We start from the raw sequence: 17,761 nt of genomic DNA, 5'->3' as shown, positions 1-17,761 counted from the left end.
CCCAGTGCCCCAGGGTAGCACTAGGGGGCACTGTAGAGCAGGGCAGGGATGCTCTCTCCTCACAGTCAGCGCTGGGCCCAGTGCCCCAGCGTAGCACTAGGGGGTGCTGTAGTGCAGGGAGCAGGGCAGGGGCTAAATAGGGGCGCTCTCCTCTGGCAGTCAGTCTTGAGCCCCAGACCTCAGTGCCTCTTTCTGGCTGACCTGCTCCTATTCGTTCTCTAACCTTTGTTTGTGTGCACAGCACTGCCTCCTACTGGCCGGGGTCAGACCTGCCTAGTTGCTGATGGTTTATGGGGGTAACTGTAAACAGGGCTGCTGCGATTGGGTGGCGTGAGGATTTGATAGGGCCGACCACAGTTCACATGAGTGGCCCAGTTACACGAGTTGTCCCCAAGGAAGCCTAATAAACCCTTCACACTGCAGCGGGGACGCTATTTTTATGATGCACACTGTACAGAAATAAACCCCATGTGCCTGCCTGTCTGTCTGTCTGTCTGTCTCTGGTGTGACCTGCATCACCGCAGAACTTAAGCCCTTGAGCCCACCTGCCGCTGGGCAGGCAGGGGTGTGGACAGGGGAGCTCCCATGCCGCTTTGACTGCCAGCTGTGCCCCTCATCCCGGCCTCCGGTGTCAGTTCACGTGGTGCCGCTTAGCGAATTGGCGTGCCGAGAGCTAACTCGTGTGCCTAACCAAGTGGTAAATGTAATTCAGTCATCCCTGCAACAGACGGCCCAGGGATGTGACGCTGCCAGGTATGATTACGTCCCACTTTCAAGAGAAAGCGTGGGGATGTGAATGGAAAGAAAACCTATCCCGAGTCTCGGGAGCCCTCTTGAGTTGCGAGCACTGATAAAAGGTGAGCCCTGTAATTGTGTGGACCATGGAGGCCTGACCTGCTCGGTGCAACTGACAGTCAGGCGTGCCAGCGCGCCAGCTAGCCAGCCCTCTGCGCCAGCCGGCATATTTTTAGATTGCTAACGGAAGAGGAGGAGGGGCTGGAAATCTCCATTCTTGCTTTATTATCATTATAAAGGTTTTATTGGCAGCCACGAGAGATTTCTGGGTTTTCATCTTGCTGCGCGCCTTAGCTTTTTGGAAGGGTTTGTTAAATTGGAATAATAATTAAGGGGGAGGGACCCTAACTGAGATTAGGTGTCCCGTTGTGCCGGGAGCTGCACAGACACCCCCCAACTCAGATTGGGGACCCTGTTGGGCCGGGTGCTGCACAACTCCCCTCCTCCTGGCAGAGATCAGAGCCCTTGTTGTGCCAGGCGCCGCACAGACCCTGAGTGAAATCAGGCCCTGTGGTCCTGGGCACTGCACAGACACCGTCCCCTCCGTCTCCAAGCCCCCCCCCCCTCCCCCGAGATCCATGGAATCTGTGGGATAAAGCTCTCCAGGTCTGGCTTTCTCAGCACGGATTCAGCCTGGGTAAAAACACTGCTTCAGGGGGAAAAGAAACATGGATTTTTCTCGTTTCATTAGAAGATGGAGGAAAAAGAAATATAACGATGAGGCTTTTGTTAGTAAATGGGAAGGGGGTGTGGTGTAATGGGGGAGAGCCTATTCTCAGCTCTGGGAGGAAAGTGGGGTCTAGTAATTAGAACAGGGGAGGCCTGGGGGTCAGGACTCCTGGGTTCTATACCAGTTCTGGGACAGATGTGGGGTCTAGTGGTTAGAACAGGGGAGGCCTGGGGGGTCAGGACTCCTGGGTTCTATCTCCAGCCAGGGCCGCCCAAAGAGGGAGAGATTTTGCCCCAGACCTCCCAGTTGAGATGGGCCCCAAAATGAGTGGCACACAGATTCGCAGTGCTGCTCAGGTCTGGTCTGCCACCTCTCTGCCACGGGTGCCTGAGGAGGCCATCCCTGAGATGCGCTGCAACCCTATGTGCCACGGCTCAGAGTGGGGAGCAGAGCCCAGCCCCATGGGACAGGAGCTGCCAATGTGCGGTGAGTGCAGGGTGGGCTCACCCTCTAACCCCTCTCCTCTCCCTGGGCCCCCCTCAGTGGTAATTTTGTTGGAAGAGTTGTGGGGCCTCAGTTTCAGATTTTGCCCCAGGGCCCCAAAAACCTCTCTGCAGCCCTGTCTCCAGCTTGGGGGGGGGCTGGGAGTCAGGACTCCTGGGCTCTATCCCCAGCTGTGAGAGCGGAGTGGGGTCTAGTGGTTAGAGTGGGAGGTTGGACGTTAGGACTCTTGGTATCCTTGGTTTGCCAGGCGCCCTCAGCACAGGTCTGCATATCTCCATGGTCTGTGCCCTCTTGTAAGATTCTGAGCTGGGTCCCAGGGACGGCGCCGGGTTGTGGCTGAATGTCTGAGAAGCAGCTCTGCTCCCAGGGCACCACATAAGCAGGAGCCATCTCCGCCCACCACTTATTAATAACCTGCTAGTGTGGGAGCCAGGACAGATCTGCCTCTGTCCTGGGCCCATCATCGCTGGGGCTGGGCACTGGCAAGTGGTAGGGGCGTGGGGCGAGGAGAGTGGACAAGATGCGGGGTTGGAGGGAGAGAGATTTCCACACCTGGTGGGGGGAGGGGCTCTTGGAGTGGGGAAGGGAAGCGAGAGGAGGGGCAGGACAGAGATTTCTCCTGGGAGGGAGGGGTGGTCGGTCCCACTGAATCGGGGGGGTGGGGTCAATATGCCATGGCCTGTCCCCTCTGCCCAGCAGCCCTGGAAGCCTTCAGCGTGGGCGCAGTAATTACAGCTGCACCAACGAGCTTGGAGCCACCTGGCACCCGATCAGAGTCATTAGCTTCTAATTAACAGTTTTCCTTTATTGCCCTTTAACGGGGAATGGGGCACGTGGCCCAAGCCAGGGCAGCATCCGCAGCCTCCCCGGACTCTTGTGTCCATCCGTGCCATTACTCCCCTGCCCAGCTGAGCTCCCTAAGGATCCTGAAGGTCCTGGTGCCTGGCTAGGAGTGCCTCAGCTCCAAAGGTGACATCATTTGGGGCAACCCCTGCTGGGATGGGCGGTGCCGAAGGGCTGGTGGTCTTGGCCAAAGGCCTGTGGTGCCCAGGACTGCCGCCCTAGCAGAAGGCTGCCCCAATCCCCACCCGCCCTGATGCAGGCAGCGCTCAGCCCTCCAAGACAACTCTATTACAGGTGTGCCCACAGGGTGAGCAATAAGCTGTTGATGCAGCCTGACAGTTGGATGGAGCGAGATTGATCTCGCTCAGCCGCCCGGCGGGCGACCCAGCCAAAGCCAAGAGATTGATGGAGCAAAATAGCTTCCTACCAACAAACCGCCCCGATCCTGGGCCCCGTGCAGGGTGTGGGCTGTGAGTGCTGGGTTTCTGACTGTACTATGATCACTCTACTCCCCACCCAAGAGGCAGCGGCCTCTCAGCACCAGGCAAGGGATCCCTGTATAAACAGCCCCACATCCCTCCCGAGAGACGAGATTTTAATTAGGGGGATATATGAATTTCAGTTATTAGTTTGTATTATTAGTATTTGTTTCTACATATTTTATCCCAAACTCAGATTAGTATTAATACATGTATTTGGGTAACCCCTAGAGACCATGACTGAGATTGGGGGCCCCATTGTACCTGGTGCTGCACAGATCCCTCCCCCCCTGGAGTTGTGGGGCCCTCCCTCTGTGCCAAGCTGCACAGTGTGAGGAATGGGGGACAGAGAAATGACTACAGAGACCTGTTCAGTTATGGTTTGGAATGAGGTGAAGAGGTGGGGGAGCTGGCAGAGCAGGCTGCTCTTGCATCCCTGGGTGGGGGAGGCTGCAGTTCTCAGTTGGGATGATATGAAGAAGGGGTTCAAAAAAAAGGGAGTTTGAAGGGGACCCCAAACCCAACTGGGTGTATGGGGGGGCCAGGAGTTAATGTCTGGGGGTGGCGATGAGGGGCTGGCAAGCTGGACAGGCAGTAGTACTGGTAGCATAGACAGAGCTGACATCATCCCGGGCATGGGGGCCATATAATGCCCCTGACTACTGTTATCGCGTGGGCAGCGTCCCAGCAATTCCAGAATGTGAGCTGGAGGTGTCATTTAAGGGGGAAAGGGCTGCCCCAGCATCAGCGGCTGCCTGCGTTCTTCTGCACCCCTCTAGCACAGTGCCCATTAGGGCCATGCTGGGGCATTGGGGCCAGAACTGACTGCAAGGGGAAAGAGCCCACGCTCCTTGCAGCACAACACCTCCTACTGCCGCTCTGGGGCCAGTGCTGCCTGCGAGGTCCAGGGTGGCCATCCCCTGCAGAGCGCTGTCCTGACTCCTCCACGTCTACCTGAAACAGCCCTATGTCCCAGGCCCAAGGCAGTAAAGCAGAAAACCACTTTGCTATTGATTTGTCCATGAGGTTAAGTGGCTGTTGGCAGCCCCAGCACACTGAGATTGGGCTATAAAGGGCTAGTAGATGGCACCACAAGTCTTGCAAACAAATGGCACGCCCACACAAAGCATCGCACAGCTGGCCGGGCACGTCAGGCCAGTGCACAATGGATCATTCTCAGGCTCGTCAAATATGGGCCACCCCAGAACACCAGACTGGATGGGCCCATTGTTCTGATCAGGGGCAGCAGGGAGGGGTGGGATACCAGACTGGATGGGCCCATGGGTCTGATCCACAGTGGCACTGAGTGATACGGGGCTAGAGGGCCCTTTGGTCTGATCCAGGGGCCAGGGGGATGCAATGGGCTGGAGGAGCGATGATCAGACTGCCTGGCAGTGTGGGGAGCTGAGGGAACGTTGGGAAGCATCTCTCTCCTCATAAATGTCTCTGAACAAAGCAACTGGTGTTGGCTTGGGGGCCCATTCAGGGAGTGATGGGGTCACACTTCCTGCTCCAATACACTGCTCATCACAAACAGACAAGCAAGTAGTCTGTCAGTCATTCCTGACCAGCAAGGAAGCAGCGGCCCAACCATAATCTTGCAGGGAATTCAGGAGGATCCCCTTGATGGGGTTACCCCATGAGTGTGGGAAACCCGACAGGAATTAGGCCCCAGTGCGGTTCACACTGTCCTTAGCCTTTTTGTGCATTGAGAAGCACTGGGAAAGAAAACCTTCCTTCCCTGTCTGTTGGAAAGCAGCCAAGTCAGGGACACGTGGGTTTGTTTGGAGGTGGCATAGATGGTGGCAGCCATTTTGTTGGTGCGGCTGTTGGCAACCATCTTGGGATCACACTCCCAGTTGAGAAGGTCTTAATATTTCCAGTGCCCCCTTGCAGTAGACAGACAAGGCTAGTGGGCAGCCGTCTGTTGGAGGTCACTAAGGCAGTGTCTTTTATCTTGCTTGATGTGACTGGCAGCAGCCATCTTGGGATCATGCATCTTGTCAGGACAATCCTTGTCTTAATACTCCCAGTGCCTTGTTGAAAGACAGACAGAAGAAAAGGTGAGTGGCTGCTGGATGTCCAAGTTCCCTGAAGCGACAGTCATTTTGTTGGCCTGGGTGATGGCAGCCATCTTGGGATCATATGCCTGGTTGGGAAGGTCAAAGTCTTAATATTTCTAGTATCTTTTTGAGACACAGAGCTAGACAGACAAGATTAGTGGGCAGTTCACTAAGGCAGTGGCCATTTTGGTTGGTGTGAGCAGCAGCCGCCATCTTGTGGTTGTATGCACAACTGGGAAGGGCCCAGTCCTCATATTTCCAGTGTCTTCCTGAGACAGACAAAGAGACAAAATTAGATGTCAAAGTTCAGTGAAGTGGTGGCCACTTTGGTATCTTGCTTGTCAGTAGCCATCTTGAGAGACATACAGTTTGTTGGGAGGATCAAAATATTAACATTTCCAATGGCTTCTTGACAGATAGATGGCCAGGAATAGCAGACAGTCTGCTGCCTGAGCTTGACTGAGGAGGCGGACATTTTGTTATCTTGCATAGCTTGGGTGATGGTACACCTCCCACTCTTTGAAGAGCCAGCTCCTTGTTGGAAAGATCATAGGGTTATGTTTCTGGTGTCTTCTTGAGAGAAGGAAAGACGGACAGCCAAGACTAGCAGGCAGCCAAACATCACAGTTCACAGAGGCAAGGTCAGCCATTTTGTTGCCTTGCTTGGTGTGGGTGGCAGCAGCCAACTTGGAGATCATACTTCTTGTGGGGAAGATTGTAATATGACCATTTCTGGTGTTTTCTTGACAGAAAGACAGGCAGGAGTAGCCAGCAGATATCAGAGTTAATTGAAATGGCAGCCATTTTCTTGTCTTGCTCGGCATAGGTGATGGCAGCTATTTTTGGAGCACACTCCTTCGTGGGTAGATCTCAGCATTTCCAGTGCTTTCTTGAGATAGACAGAGGGACAAGATTAATGGGCAACCAGGCCTCAGAATCTACCTAGTGGCAGTCATTTTGTTGCTTCACATGGCATTGCAGCCATCTTGGGGATCACGCTTCTCATTGGGAAGATGGTAATCTTAACAGACAGACAAACGGACATAACTGGTGGGCAAGCAGACATCAGGCTGGCAGCCATTTTGTTGCCTGGCATGGCACAGCAGCCATCTTGGTGATCATACTGTTTGTTGGGAAGATCATTACATTAATAGATAGGACCAGACCGGTGGGAAGCAGACATTGGGGATGTGGCCGTTTTGTTGCCTGGAGTGGCCTGGTGGACATTTTGGGGATCATGCTACTTGCTGGGAAGAGCCTAATCTTAACAGATAGACAAACTAGTGGGCAAACAGAAATGAGGGGTGGTGGCCATTTTGTTATCTTGTACAGTGGTGGCCATCTTGGTGTGGCTAGAGTGGCTCTTGCTGGCCTTGTGAAATGTAATGGATAGATGACTATGGACAGCTGGCATGCCAGAGCAGTTGTGCCCAGGCAGCGAGTGCTTTGCTCTGTCCCAGGGCTTTATTTGGTGTTTTTGCCACTCAGCTTTGTCAGTCTGTTCACTCCCTGTGTCCTCTTTGAACTGCCGATGCTGGGGAGCAGCTTAAATCTCCCCCCAGTTGACTCTCAGCCCCAGAAGAGTAGTGATGCCACTAGGACTGTGGCTGCGCAGATACCGGGCTGTTGCAGAGCTAATCAGATCTCATGCTCCTGGTCCCTGGCTAATCGCCATGGGAAGAGGAGAGTGGTCAGGAGGAAATTCCCCACCCCCATCCCTCACCACCAGGGCAGTACAGCTGATCCATTACTGCATGGGCCATGGCTCATCTGAAGTATGAGGTACATTAGCCAGAATGTAGGAATCCATGCAAGACAACCCGAAGGGGGAGGGAAGGAGATGGTTGGGCTCATTGGTCTGAACTGGGACGGAAGGGAGAGGGGGAGACGGGGCTGGATGGGCCCATTGGTTTGATCCGGGGTGGAAGGGAGAGCGGGAGACCGAGCTGTCTGTGGTCTTGGGAGCAGAATAGGGTTAATGGGATAGATGGGCCTGATCCAGAGCAGTTAGATGATACCAGATGGGAAGGTCCCCAGTTCCTCTCCCCTTCAGTCTCCTTCCCCCAGCCCTGTGTCCCACTGCTCCTCCCAGCTCCACCCCCTCTGCTGCCAGTGACCGGCTTAGCAAAGGCTGAGCTGCAGGGTGGGGCATGGGCAGCAGGGGGCTCTCCAGAGTGCTCTGCCCCAGGGAAGTGCTGTCCCCTCCCGCTTGGTAGTCTGTGTCACAGCTGGGGGCCAATGCAGGGGATGCCTTCCCGCTGACTCCAGGGCCCTATTTGCTGACATGCCCAGCTCCCCACAGACTCCCATAGCACCCAGGCGGTGGGATTCCCCTTTCCGAGGGGCACCCCCAGAACCCCCAAACCCAGCTTTGGAGGTCCAACATGCACCCCTGTGCAGCTGAGATATAGCATGTTCCTCTGCCACTTGTGTTAAAGGGGCCAGACCCTGACCTTCTTGCGCCACCCCACATGCCGCTGCAACCCAGCCCAGCCACTAGTGTGTGGCGTTGAACGAGTTCCATGGGCAAAATCCTCCCCACCCCGCCCCACTCTAGGGCAGACTTGAGGCCCATTAGGACCCCCAGGAGCAGGCCCAGCAGGGAGCCAGACTGATCTCTGCTTCCGGGGGGGGGTGGGGGGTGGTTCTCCTCCTCCCCTGGGGTGCTGCGATGCTGGTACCAGTTAACCAGGTGCTGTGACAGGGCCATTGCTCAGAGCTTGGGGATGACGGTTCCCTGCTGGCTGGTGAGGAGGGGCAGACGGGCACTGTTTGGGGCAGGACTGGGAGAGGAGGCAGGGAAACAGGCTGTGGCGCACTTACAATCAGAGCAGGCACGGCCACCCTGCAGTGAGCCATCTCTGCAGCACTGCCAGCCGCTCTGCTCCTGCAGAGCTTAGGGGTGCTCACCGTGCCGGGTATCCAAGGGGCACCCCTCACAATACTATTTGTGCTCGCTCACCACTCTACCCCAGTAGCTCTGACAGGACACCAGTCGCTGCAAAGGGGCACAGAGTGGATGCTGATGTAGGAGCACAGAGTGCATGCGTTGCCCCAGTGGTCCATATACCATGCGTTACTTTAGTGTTACATTATTGTGTGCATTGCTCTAGCAGTGCATACCGCATATGCTAGTCCAGTGGGTCTGTACTGTGTATACTGGCCCAGTGGTTCATATTGTGTATACTGCCCTGGCTTCACATTATTGCATACGTTGCCTCTGCATTGGCATATTGCATACTGCACCAGCAGGCCATGTTACATATACTGACCCTGTGTTGCATGTGATGCCCTACATGCATTATTCCATTGATGCAATACTCCATGCGTTTTTCTGGTGGTCAATATTTCAAGTAACACCCTGCCACTGCATGTTCCATGCATTGCCCCAGTGGTCCATATTGTGCATAACACCCTGTAATTGTGTATTTCATGCACTGTCCCAACTGTGCATTATTCCTTGCATCTCTCTGTCTGTCCCTAGTACATGTATCTCTCTGTCACATGCATTGCATTGGTGGTGCAATAGTTCATGCATCGTTCTGGGGGTTCACATTGCGTATAACGCCCTGCTGCTGCATATTGCATGTATTGTCTTGACAGTGCAGTATGGCAAGCCCCACCCCCACAGGTGCAGCCATACCAATGCTTCTACTCTAATCCTACTAGCAATGCTCTATATGTGCCCAGCAGTTGTCCCCCAGGTGCACTGCCCTGTCCCGCGCTGCTCGTGCAAACCAAACAGCAGGCAGGGCATTAGTTTCACTCCCTTGTGCTGTAATGACCCCCGTGTAATGCAGTAATTACATCCACAGCTCTAACAAGCAGCATGAGGCGCCATAATAGCTGGGACGCAGGAGCCCATCCTGCCATGTGCTGTTAAGCGCTGGTTAGCACTGTAACCCTTAAGCGCTGCACCAGCCCCCGACTGCAAGGGCCACAGAGGCTGCGCATATGTATTTGGTGGCTCAGCTTTCTGAGGTGGCCCAGGGTTGGGAGGCAGGCGTCTCTGCCGGGGACTGCTTCCGGGGTGTGACAGGACAGAGGGATCCAAATTTCAGAACCACATGGGCCAAGAAATAAGCATTTGGCGGGAGAGAAAAAATAATCCCACACCAGATTGGGTTAAAACCATCTGGGATCCAAGATGGTAGGATGGCTCCATGGGCCCGAGCTAAGCTCCTGCAGGATGTTAGTGGCAGAGCTGGGCATAGAACCCAGGAGTCCTGACTCCCAGCCCCCCTACTCTAGCCACTAGACACCACTCCCTTCCCAGAGCTGGAATAGAATGTCTTGGGGCCGGGGCTCACTGGCAGAGATGCACATTTTACAGTGGCTAGTCAGGGATTCATTCAGTCTGAGCCCTTCCCACCTAGCCCCTGGTGCTGTGGGCCAGGGAGCAGTCCCTGCCTGGTGTGCTGGCTGTGTGCCCCAGCTGGTGTCAAGGGTGGTGCCCAGCATCCCATCCCATTTGAATCTGGGACCTTACATGCACAGGGATCTCTATCATTTATTTCAAGATCTTTATTACCCCATAGCAGGTCCAGTCCAGAGGGAACAGCCAGCTGTGACTGATTGACTACTGAAAACACACAGTGTACGCAGACAGAGATAACTGAAATATACACACAGTCCCAGACACACACGCACACACCCAGAGATAACAGAAACACACACTGTCCCAGACACGCCTGCACGCAGAGATAGAAACACACACAGTCACAGACAAGCACAGACACCCAGAGATGATCAGACACACACTCCCGGACAAACACCAACAGATGCTAGCACGGAGAAACATACACTTGCACGTGACCAGAGTGGAAGAGCCAGACCCCCCCACCCCATACCCTAAGGCTGAGGTGCTGGGTGGAAGCCAGTGGCTCCCAGCCCATGCGCAGTGCCGTGCCTGGCTCCAGAGCTGGATCCATTCCCACTCTGCCGCAGACGGGCCCTGATCATTAGCGTTTTGACGACGCAGACGAGCTTAGGGCTGAAATTTCAATCGATGGCTCCCGGAACTGGATTAAGGGGCTTTGATTACTCTGCAGCCCAAGTGAATTAGCCAGAGAGGGGCCGGCGCCATCAGGGAATTAGAGAATCAGGGCTGGGGAGAAAAACAGGACTCCTGGGTTCTGTCTGCAGCTCTAGGGGGGGACGGGGGGGGTCTAGTGATTAGAGCAGAAGGACTGGGTGTCAGGTTCTATGCCTGTCTTGGGGAGAACTTTCTCCTCTCGCTTTAGCCTGGCGTAACGGAGCGAGGACTCTGGCCCCAGGTCTGAGCCGCGGGGGTGGTTGTGTCTGGCACAGGCTGCTGGGAATGGATCTCCCAAGCAGCTGGCTACCAAATCCCTTTCCTCCCAGCAAGACTTGGAGTCACAGCAGATGCTTCCTGGAGGCTGTCCTCATGCAGCCATCTCACACGCATCTCTGACCTCGCTAACAGGGACAGACCCACACAGGGCTTGGAGGGGAGACCTTGAAGGAAACAGCCATGGTTGTGGGGGGCTCAGCCAGGGTTGCTCTCCCCTCAGACTCACTGCAGACTACTACAGGCCACTGTGCTGCAGGGAGTTAGCGCTCTCCCCACACAGTCATTGCTAACCCCAGTGCAGCGCTAGGGAGCGCTGTGCTGCACGGCATGGGCCAGGAATACAGTAGGGGGCATGATGCTGTGGGAGCAGGGCAGAGCTTCAGTAGTGGAGGGAGTGGGGCTGTAGGGGGCACTGTGCTGGGGGGAGTGAGGTAAGCCTCAGTAGGGGGCACTGTGCTGTATGGAGCTGCTGGAAGTCATTAACAGGTGCTGTGCTGCAGAGAAGGGGGGGGGGGCTCGAGTGGTACTATGGGGCTGGAACATAAGAACGGCCCTACTGGGTCAGCCAAAGGTCCATCTAGCCCAGTGTCCTGTCTTCCGACAGTGGCCAATGCCAGGTGCCCCAGAGGGAATGACCAGAACAGGTAATCAAGTGATCCATCCCCTCTTGCTCATTCCCAGCTTCTGGCAAACAGGGGCTAGGGACACCATCCCTGCCCATCCTGGCTAATAGCCATTGAGGGACCTATCCTCCATGAATTTATCTAGTTCTTTTTTGAACCCTGTTATAGTCTTGGCCTTCACAGCATCCTCTGGCAAAGAGTTCCACAGACTGACTGCGTTGTGTGAAGAAATACTTCCTTTTCTTTGGTTTAAACCTTCTGCCTATTAATTTCATTTGGTGGCCCCTAGTTCTTGTGTTATGCGAAGGAGTAGATAACACTTCCTTATTTACTTTCTTCACAGCAGTCATGATTTTAGAGACCTCTATCATATCCCCCCTTAGTCATCTCTTTTCCAAGCTGAAAACTCCCAATCTTATTAATCTCTCCCCATATGGCAGCCGTTCCATACCCTTCATCATTTCTGTTGCCCTGTTCTGAACCTTTCCTGGAGGGGCGCTGTGCTGCAAGGAGTGGGGTAGAGAACTAAAGGGGCCCTGTGGGGTGGGGAGCTGGAGGAGCGCTGTGGGGCTGGCGGGACGCTGTGCTGCAGGGAGTGGGGCCAGGGGGCTGGAGGGGCGTTGTGCTGCTGGGAGTGGGCCGGGGGGTGGAGGGGTGCTGTGGGGCTGGGAGTGGGGCAGGGGGCTGGAGGGGCAATGTGCTGCTGGGAGTAGGCTGGGGGGTGGAGGGGCGGAATGGGGCAGGGGGCTGGCGGGGCGCTGTGGGGCTGGCGGGGCACCGTGCTGCTGGGAGTGAGGCTGGGGGCTGGAGTGGCGCTGTGGGACTGGGTGTGGGATGCAGTTTAATGGGGGCGCTGTCATGGTGGTGGTCCATCTTTCCAATGAAATATCAAGCCAAGCTCTTTCAAACTTGTGCTCAGGGAAGGTACCTTGGTCCTGCCCCCAAACCAGGGGATGTTAATTCTGGTCCCTGGCCGAATTCCCGCTCACGTGATTCCATTTGGCCTCCCCACAATCAGCCAGGAGATTCTCCCGCACTTCCTGTCTCAGACTCTGCAGAATCGCTGTGTGACGTTTGAACAGCCCTGGTGCCTCACCCCAGACGCAGCTGCTTCTCAGCCCTGCGTGGGCCTCATTCTGGCCTTGAAAAACCATGCCTGAGAAATGATACGGGCTGCTGTGTGGGAGGGAGAATCATTGCGGGGCACAGAGGCGCCGACTTTGTGATTTGCGAGAAGGTGCTCGACCCCCCCCCCCACTCCACCCCTTCCCCCAAGTCCCACCCCTGCTCCATCCCCGCCCCTTCCCATTCTGTTCCACCCCCTTCCCCAGAGCACACCTGCCCCGGTTCCCCAGTGCACACCTGCCCACTATTTTTTTTCCATGGGTGCTCCAGCCCCAGAGCACCCATGGAGTCAGCACCTATGGCAGGGGGTGGGGGAGAGGAGGGTAATGCCTACCTGCTCAAAGCACTAGATCTCATGGATAGAACCCAGGAGTCCTGACTCCCTTCCCCCCAACTCTAGCCCCCACTCCCTTCCCAGAGCTGAGGATGGAACCCAGGAGTTCTGGCTCTCAACTCCCGCCTCACCCCCTTCTCTGATGTCTCTCCTCCCCCTCCAGGATCAAGGCACAATTGGGGTCATCTTCAACGTGGGCACGGATGACATCACCATCGAGGAAACCAATGCCATGGTGAACGACGGCAAGTACCACGTGGTGCGCTTCACCCGGAGCGGGGGCAATGCCACGCTGCAGGTGGACAACTGGCCCATCAATGAGCGCTACCCAGCAGGTAAGGCTGGGCGCCGGCCCTGCCGCCCACCCCGCCCCAACACCCGGCCTGTGTGCACCGTCAGCGGTGGAGGTCGCAACCAGCCCTCATCCCTGCCCGGCCCTGCAAAGGATTCTGGGTAACGCCGCCACCCATCGGAATCAGCCCTGATTGGTGCCCATCCCCCCTGCAAAGGATCCTGGGTAAAGTCACCACCCACCATGGAACTAGAGAGAGACTCTTGGGCATTATAGAGCATCCAGCGTTCAGTGGTGGGAAAAGGCAGGTACACCAGGGGAGTGGTTTCCTAGCAGGGGCAGACTGAGTGGGACAGTCTGTAGCTGGGGGTCTGTGCAATCTGGGGAGGTGCCCAGAAAACGGAGGGCAGTTCCTAGTAGGGGGGAGCTGAGGTGCCAGTGGCTTGGGGGTTTCTAGTGGGGGAGAGGGTCAGAGGTGCCTGGGGGGGAATCTGAGGTGCTTGTAGGGGAGCAGGAGGCAGTTCCTCGCTGGGAACAGGGAGAAGGTGCCCATTGCAGGGGAGGCAGTAGATCTGAAATTCCCTTTCTCAAGGCCCTGGAGGCAGTGGCATCAGCCCTGCTTCCCTGCCCTGGGAGAATCCCCCCCAGCCCTTAGCAGTATAGGCCCTAAGACACACACTCTGGGCTCTGCCCTCTGGTTCTGCTCCAGCCGGCTGCAGAGTTGGGGAGTCAGGGAAAGATCAGGGGTTACAAGTTGGTTCCGGCCTCTACCGAGCTCCCTCAGCCCCTGGGAATGTTGGGGATGGGGAGATGATGCCACATTTGTATTTGAAACCCCCATAGCTTTTCTCTGTCCTGAGTGGGCAGATTCCTGCCACTCCCCATCATCTCTGGCTGCATCACACACAAACCACCACCCCAAGAGCCAGCCAGGCAAGCTTAACAGGGGTCAGGCTCCTGGGAAGGAGTGGGGGATACGCTCCCCTCGGACCTGGGCTGCCAAGCTGCCAATTGTTCCCTGGGTCAGCTGGCATCTCCACCTGGCCTGGAGAATCTGAGCTAGTTCCCAAGGACAGATCATCATGACGGGGACGAGGCGGGGAGCCAGTCCTGGCCACCACTGCCCACAAATCCATTCAGGGCTGGAGATGAATGTACATGCACACCCATGCTCTCTCTCACATGCACATGCACGTGAGCATGCGCACACACACACGCAAAGCCAGAAATGTGAATGCACATCTGTACACCCACACACAGGTATGCAAAAACACACACATGCAAACGCACCCAAGCGTGCACACAAGTTCACGCACAGACGCAGGAATGTGAAGACAGATGTACACAAACACCACAGGTCTCCAAACACACACATGTGTACACATAGGCAGGTGGCCAGAGCCATCCCCACAACACACAGCGGCAGAGAACTGCACGTGGAATAGGCCCAGCACTGGGACAGATGTCTCACACACACTGACACTCGTACACACTCGTGCACAGAGGTATCTTCCTCAACCACACACCAGCGTGTGCTCCTTCTGCCTGGAGCGGGGATGCCACCCTGGACTAGCCACTCTGCAGCGCCCATCGGGCCATGCTTGGCAGGCAGAATTGTGGGTAATCATCAGGGCCGTGGCGTGGATAATCACGAGGGGCGCATCATGCACATGCTAGATCGTCCCTGACACACTAGCAATTTCTAGCAGCAGGAGGCTGGCGCTGATGCGCAGTGAGACACCCCCCGGCTGCCATGATCATGGCCCCTTCCCTGATCTCCCCCCACCCCTGGGCTGCCTCTTCCCAGCCAGTTCCATGCCAAACCCCTCCCAGGAGAGCAGCCAGGTAGCACACACCAGGAACTTGCACATTCAGGCACACCCCCTGCACACTGGTGTCTCCCACACTTTTATGTGCGCACATGGAGACACCTTGCACACTCCCCTCACATGCTGTGCAAACTCCACACACGCACTCATAAGATACCACCCCACCCAACTGTTCAATCTCCTTCCCGCATCTCACTGTGCTCTCTCGCTGTCCTTCCATCCATCCCCCTCCACAGTCCTGCATCTATCCCTATCCACACCCCTCCATCCGTCCCCATCCAATCATCCCCATCCACACCATCTTCTCCCCCACATGCCCCTCCATCCATCCCCATCCATGCCATCTTCTCCCTCATGTACCCCTCCATCCATCACCATTCACTGCCCTCCATCTATCCACATCCACACCATCTTCTCCTCCATCCATCCCCATCCACACCCCTCCATCCATCCCCATCCAATCATCCCCATCCACACCATCTTTTCCCCCACATACCCCTCCATCCATCCATCCCTAATCACACCGTCTTCTCCCCCATGTGCCCCTCCATCCATCCCCATCCACAACCATGTTCTCCCACACGTGCCCCTCCATCCATCCCCATCCACAGCCCTCCATCCATCCCCATCCATACCATCTTCTTCCCCATCCACACAATCTTCTCCCCCACATACCCCTCCATCCATCCCCATCCACAGCTCTCCATCCATCCCCATCCATGCCATCTTCTCCCCCACGTACCCCTACAATCATCCCCATCCACAGCCCTCCATCCATCCCCAGCCGCACCATCTTCTCCCCCACATACCCCTCCATCCATCCCCATCCACGCCATCTTCTCCCCTACATACCCCTCCATCCATCCCCATCCACGCCATCTTCTCCCCTACATACCCCTCCATCCATCCCCATTCACTGCCCTCCATCCATCCCCATCCACGCCATCTTCTCCCCTACATACCCCTCCATCCATCCCCATCCACAGCCCTCCATCCGTCCCCATCCACACCATCTTCTCCCCCACGTATCCATCCCCATCCACGCCATCTTCTCCCCCCCATACGCCTCCATCCATTCCCATTCACTGCCCTCCATCCATCCCCATCCACACCATCTTCTACTCCATTCACCCCCCTCCATACCCCTCCATCCGTCCCCATCGACGCCATCTTCTCCCCCACGTATCCCTCCAATCATCCCCATCAATACCATCTTCTCCCCTACATACCCCTCCATCCATCCATCCCTATCCACACCATCTTCTCCTCCATTCATCCCCACCCACACCATCTTCTCTCCCATATCCCCCTCCATCCATCCCCATCCACACCATCTTCTCCCCCACGTATGCCTCCATCCATCCCCATCCACTGCCCTCCATCCATCCCCATCCACTGCCCTCCATCCATCCCCATCATCTTCTCCCCCACATGCCCCTCCATCCATCCCCATCCACAGCCCTCCATCCATCCCCATTCGCTGCCCTCCATTTGTCCCCATCCACACCATCTTCTTCTTCTCCATCCATCCCCATCCACAGCTCTCCATCCATCCCCATCTGCACCGTCTTCTCCCCCACATACCCCTCCATCCATCCATCCATCCATCCCTATCCACAGCTCTCCATCCATCCCCATGTGCACCATCTTCTCCCACACGTACCCCTCCATCCATCCATCCATCTGTCCCCATCCACACCATCTTCTCCTCCATCTTTCCCCATGCACACCGCTCCATCCGTCCCCATCCACACCATCTTCTCCCCCACATACCCCTCAATCCATCCGTCCCCATCCACAGCTCGCCATCCATCCCCATCCACTCCATTTTCTCCCCCACGTACCCTTCCATCCATCCATTCCCATCCACACCCCTCCATCCGTCCCCATCCGCACCATCTTCTCCCCCACATAGCCCTCTATCCATCTCCATTCACTGCCCTCCGTCCATCCCCAGCCGCACTGTCTTCTCCCCACATAAATGCCTCCAGCCAGCCAGCCATCTCCATTTGCCCTCCCCATTCATCCCAATACACAGCCCTCCATCCATCCCCTCCCATCCATCTGTGGGTCCTTACATGGCACCCATCACCATAGCATCTGGATGTCTCTTCCTGATAGTGCCTTCTCTTCCCTCCCTCCCCCACCCCACCGCCCACCCAAGCCACCAGTCACGGGATGTCTGTAGCCCCAAGGCCTCTTTAGGGGGAAAATGTCAGTGGACACCAAGCTTTTCTGCCTGGCTGTGCTGTGCCGCGCCACTCAGCTGGGTGCCCTGCGGTGGCGGTGGGGCTGGTTTCAGAGCCCCCGGACCTATGTGGCCCAAACAGAAAGTTGCACCAGGGGCGTATGTGATGTAATGACCCAGAACTGCTAGCTAGAGAACAGCCCAGAAAATGGTAAAGGCTGTTGGGGGTTGGGATCAGGAATCCGGGCTCCCCCTCAGCTCCAGCACCTGGAGCTCAGCAGCATTGCAATGCACATATGTGTAGTTTGTATGTACACCAACACCCACATGATTACACCAGCCCAGGCATGTCCTGATATGTAGAGAGTGATGCGCACACACACGTAGTTTGTATGTACACAGGCATGACCTGATATATAGACAGGACATGTGATGCACACACCTGCGATTCCCATGTACACCAGCACTCTCCCATTTAGCAAGCCCACATGCATGTAGCTCCTATGGCAATCCCCCCAGCCTGCTTGAGTGCTGGCTGCTGATTAGCGACCCAGGTCACTTCCCAGGGATGGTGTGGTTTTAATTAAAGATGTTAATCGCCTCGTTAATATAGGCGCTAATGAGAGCATAAAAAATCCCTGATCACTCCTAATTAGCGGACCAAATGGCATCCTGAATAGAGAGGTGAGGGTGGGGAGACCT

The 17,761-nt window shown here is 56.0% G+C and overlaps 1 protein-coding gene across 32 annotated transcripts in view; it reads left to right on the top strand.

Annotated features, from left to right (window-relative positions):
- Window positions 1-17,761, top strand: part of NRXN2 (neurexin 2) — a 274,349-nt gene that overhangs the window by 217,558 nt on the left and 39,030 nt on the right. For all 32 annotated transcript variants that reach the window (XM_037904496.2, XM_037904495.2, XM_043551343.1 and 29 more), the window contains one exon: window positions 12,914-13,085. In XM_037904496.2, the coding sequence (XP_037760424.2) occupies window positions 12,914-13,085 (172 nt within the window). The remainder of the gene's footprint in view (window positions 1-12,913; window positions 13,086-17,761) is intronic.

This window comes from Chelonia mydas, chromosome 7 (genome assembly GCF_015237465.2).
Source record: "Chelonia mydas isolate rCheMyd1 chromosome 7, rCheMyd1.pri.v2, whole genome shotgun sequence".
Taxonomy (NCBI): Eukaryota; Metazoa; Chordata; order Testudines; family Cheloniidae; genus Chelonia; species Chelonia mydas.
The sequence above is the reverse complement of the archived record's forward strand: the minus strand, read 5'-3'. Positions and strand labels throughout refer to the sequence as shown.